Raw genomic sequence first — 4,114 nt, forward strand, 5'->3', positions numbered from 1 at the left:
AACCCAAAACTAAACTAAGAACAAACCCAAAAATGCTAGAAATCATGACAGTTTGCTCTAAATTCTGTATAATCTGTAACTGGGAAAAGGTCATTGATATTTCTATATGAATGATTTGACATAATACATCTAAAACCAATTAATTTATGTAATTTTTAATAAATATTGATCGTGATTGGCCCTTGGCTGGGACCAAATTTTTAATTTTGGCCCCCTTGCGTCTCTGGGTTTGACACAGAGTAAACAAAAAATATGAAAAATGATTTGTTGTTTATTTTGCTAAAATACGGACAGATTTGCTCCTTAAAGAGACGATTCATCTTTGCGTTCTGGTCATGTTCCAGATGTTCGACCTTCATTAGCATCTCAGGAGCCTTCAAGCTTTCCATCAAACATTCAGGCTGATTAAAGGAACAAACGGGTCGTTTGGTTTGAGCGCCACACTGAACACGGAGCAAAGAAAACAAAGATTATAGATCTCCGAGTTCAAGCTAAAAGCTCAAAGACCCATCTCCAAACAGCTTCCTGTTCCTCTGTACCAAAAAAAAGACAAATTCCAAGTAAATAGTCCAAGGTCAGTGAGATGCAGGCTTGGGGATTTGATTGCATTCATAAACATAACAATGGATATAAATCCTGTGCTGTCTAATAAAGCATCTAAAGTAAAGAATATTGGTCCAAGCAGTGAACCCAGAGGGACTCCATGATTGACTCTGGAATATGAGGGTTTTGTTATTTGTGGTGGTGAGATCGGACTTAGGAAGGCAGATGGAGACTAAGAGTTTATTAAACTGCAAACACAACCAAACCAGGAAGAAAAGACTTGGATCCGACACCGAATGTCCTGGATGAAGATTCAGGGTTCAGAATGTAGACTCCTCTCTTCTACTTGGTGGGTAACATCCACACAACAACAACCTGTGGCGGTCAGCACCTTTCTCCTCTCTTTTTGTAACTTTCAGTGAGGCTTTGCGTTCCTCCAGAAGTCCCAGACGGCATGACGCTGGTTCCCAGCAAAGACGCGTACAGCGTGGGTGAGACGTTTGGACTGAACTGCAACGAGCCGGGCCTGATGCCACTGCCTCGAGGCGTGTACAGGTGCGGCACCAAGCTCACCTGGGAGCCTCCGATACCTGCCGACCTGCGCTGCTCCGACGGTACGTCTCAGAAGGAGTTCCATTGGATGCATGTACAGGAAGAGCGAGGTTCTGATTGGGTTTGTTTCTGCGTGCAGAGGAGCCGTTTGTTCCTGACGATCAGTGCGGTCCTGGACAGAAGCTGCAGGACTCTCGATGTGTCTGCGTCCAGCGGGAAACCTGCCTGTCAGCTGATTTTAGGCTTTATTGTGTTAACGCTGAGTCAGCATATTGATTTCCTGTTTGTCGTTACTTCAGCAATTTTCTTCTTTGAAATGATCGTGACAGCTCGCAGCCGGAGAGCCTCTGCGTCCTGAACGTGAACGTCGACGCGGCCGTGTCGACGTCCCTCTGCTCCTTCCACTCCGGCCGTTGCCACGGCGACCCGCTCGTCTTCATCGGCGACGGCGCGTGCGACCCGGCAGATCCGTCCAAAGTGGAGTGGGCCCGGTTCAGAGCCAAGATGTCGGCCAAGAGCTCGACGCAGACGCCCTGCGATCTGGACACGTGTTACGAGTGGGAGACCTGCTCAGGTAGGAACAGTGGTGGGCGGAGCCTTTAACACTGAAATACCTTTCATAACGCCAGCATTTATAACTGGAGAGTAGTTAGAAACACACTTAGGTCGTATTCAGACCTGACACATTTGGTCCGCTTTAATCGAAGCAGAGTTCGTTTCCAGCGTTGGTTCTGGACTTTTTGTGCAGGTGTGAATACAGTCAACCGGACCGAGACCCGCTTTTTGAGGTGGTCTCGGTCCGCTTCCAAACCAACTCTGGTGTGAATACAGACCAGACTTGAACCGAACTAACTACGTAAAGCATGCACCTTTTTGGACTTTATGGGCCACCGTTGCTAAGCATCATGGGACAAATCGAATTTACGTACATGCAGAGGTGGTGTTAGCATTAGCAGCAATAATGCTAAGTAAAACGTCATTAAACTGACGTTGAACGAGCTGCTCTTGGATTTCAAAACGGTGCTGTAATTGTACCAACAGAACCAACGTGCACATAACAAATCCAGCACGCAGGACGTCCATCTTTATTTCCAACTGCTGCCCCCGTCTTTCTGTCCAATGGGAGCACTGACCGTCACCCACGTGGCTTTGTTTATAAATTATAGTCCGCTTACAGAAAAGCAGAATTCTGATTGGATAAAAACTCTAACCTAAAAACAACAGCACTGGAAGGAGCAGAATATGACACGAAGAGAATATGAATACTTTTAGATATCTAGGGAAAGTAAATAAAAAATTAAATTAACAGTTCCTCCAGGATTTTGCTGGCCGACATTAGCGTTCCTGCTTCGGGTCAGCCGTGAGCTCGACGCCGCTAACTCCGCAGAGCGCGAATATCCAACATCCATCTGAAAACTGTGGTCCTTTGCTGAAATCTTTGTGGGCAAATGTGAAGCATTAGCGGCCATTTTGGCTTCGGTCGCTGCTCCTGCACGCTCCCGGCATTCTGATGTTAACAGGAAGTGACGTCACGTGTCTTCTTCCTGAGTTATTTGGGGTTATTTTGTAATTTTGTATTCCACGCTACAAAGAAGAGACTAGACCGCAGAAACGGTGGCGAATCGCTTCAGAAACAATAAATATTGGGTTAAAGTTGCAAAAAGTTGCGGTGTTTTGGGCAAAGTTGCGATCATGAAATCCTTGAGGGTCTGATTTAACCTTTATCATAATTATGAGGATTCTTGGTCATGTCAGGCCAGCAGAGACGGCCCACCACTGGGTAGGAACCAGATTCACCGGACCGGATCCAAAACTCTGAAAAGTTACACAAAGTTAAACCTGAACCGCTCTGCTTGATTCCCATTAAACACCGAGCTTCTCCTCCCTGGTTTCCAGCGTCGAAGAAGTGTCAGTGCAAAGCCGCTCGGGACTGCTCCAGAACAGGAAGCCACATGTTCTGCGTGAAGCTGGCGGCCCAGATGACCCGCAGCCTGACCCTGTGCGCCATGGCCGCCCTCAGATGCGTCAACCATCAGTTTGAAATCCTCAACGAGGGCGTTTGTGAGAGCAGATGATGCTGCAGCTTCACGTCCCAAAGAAAGTTGTTGTTTGGCTTCTGTTTTATTCATCTAGGCTGCGCTGAAAACATTTAATTTCAAATGATTTTATATCGTATCACATACAGGACTCTCATATATTACTTTAAAGAAATAAAATAGAGAAAAGCTGCAGGTTGTGTCACAAATAATCTGATATTTTCATGAAAAGATACAAAAACGTTTAGTCACTGAGCATAAATTTAATAAACATTAAAGATTAAATTTTAGACCACAACAAAATCAATCATCTTACAGATGTTTATTCTTTAATTTAGAGTTCGGTTTATTAAAACAAATCTAAAGATGGATGTTTTTGTTATGTTTTAAATTTCTTTCTATGGTTTTGTTTTGTTTCCTTGGTTTCTTTTAAAGAAACAATAAAAAAATTGTTCCAATTTTGAAACATTACTAAAGAATTACTGAACCAGAGTCTGGATTTTACATCAAATTCAGTTTTTAATGTAAGAAATGTTTGTTGTTTTGCTCAAATTCAAACTAAAATTTGATTTATTATTGATTTGTGTTAAATTTGATGAGATTTCTGATAAAGGAAGAGACGACATTTAATGACAATAAACAAAAACACAAAGTTTAGTGTTCTGTACAGATCAGTCAGAATAATTGAGATAGAAAGCTTTAAATAAGATTTTATTGCCTTATTTCGTTGTCATTTAGACATTTTATCAAAGAACTTTGTCCAAAAACTATCAATAAATGAACCAATACAGAAAAAGTACATTTATTTATATTTGTCTTTTTGTCTTTTTCTTCTGTTTCTGACAATTTTTGACAAAATTGAAAAACCAAAAAAAGTATTAAAAAAAGCTGAAAAAAGTCTAAACCCGGTCCTGTTGGAGCTCTAAACCCGGTCCTGTTTGGAGCTCTAAACCCGGTCCTGTTGGAGCTCTAAACCCGGTCCT

General features: G+C 42.7%; 1 protein-coding gene across 1 annotated transcript in view; it reads left to right on the forward strand.

Annotated features, from left to right (window-relative positions):
- The window catches only part of c6 (complement component 6), a 26,499-nt gene extending 22,563 nt beyond the window's left edge, over positions 1–3,936 (forward strand). The window contains exons 21-24 of the mRNA XM_037979529.1: positions 963–1,157; positions 1,235–1,322; positions 1,425–1,669; positions 2,992–3,936. Coding sequence (XP_037835457.1) covers positions 963–1,157; positions 1,235–1,322; positions 1,425–1,669; positions 2,992–3,170 — 707 coding nt within the window. The 3' untranslated portion in view covers positions 3,171–3,936. The remainder of the gene's footprint in view (positions 1–962; positions 1,158–1,234; positions 1,323–1,424; positions 1,670–2,991) is intronic.
- The last annotated feature ends 178 nt before the right edge of the window (positions 3,937–4,114 follow it).

This window comes from Kryptolebias marmoratus, linkage group LG14 (assembly GCF_001649575.2).
Source record: "Kryptolebias marmoratus isolate JLee-2015 linkage group LG14, ASM164957v2, whole genome shotgun sequence".
NCBI classification, from domain to species: Eukaryota; Metazoa; Chordata; class Actinopteri; order Cyprinodontiformes; family Rivulidae; genus Kryptolebias; species Kryptolebias marmoratus.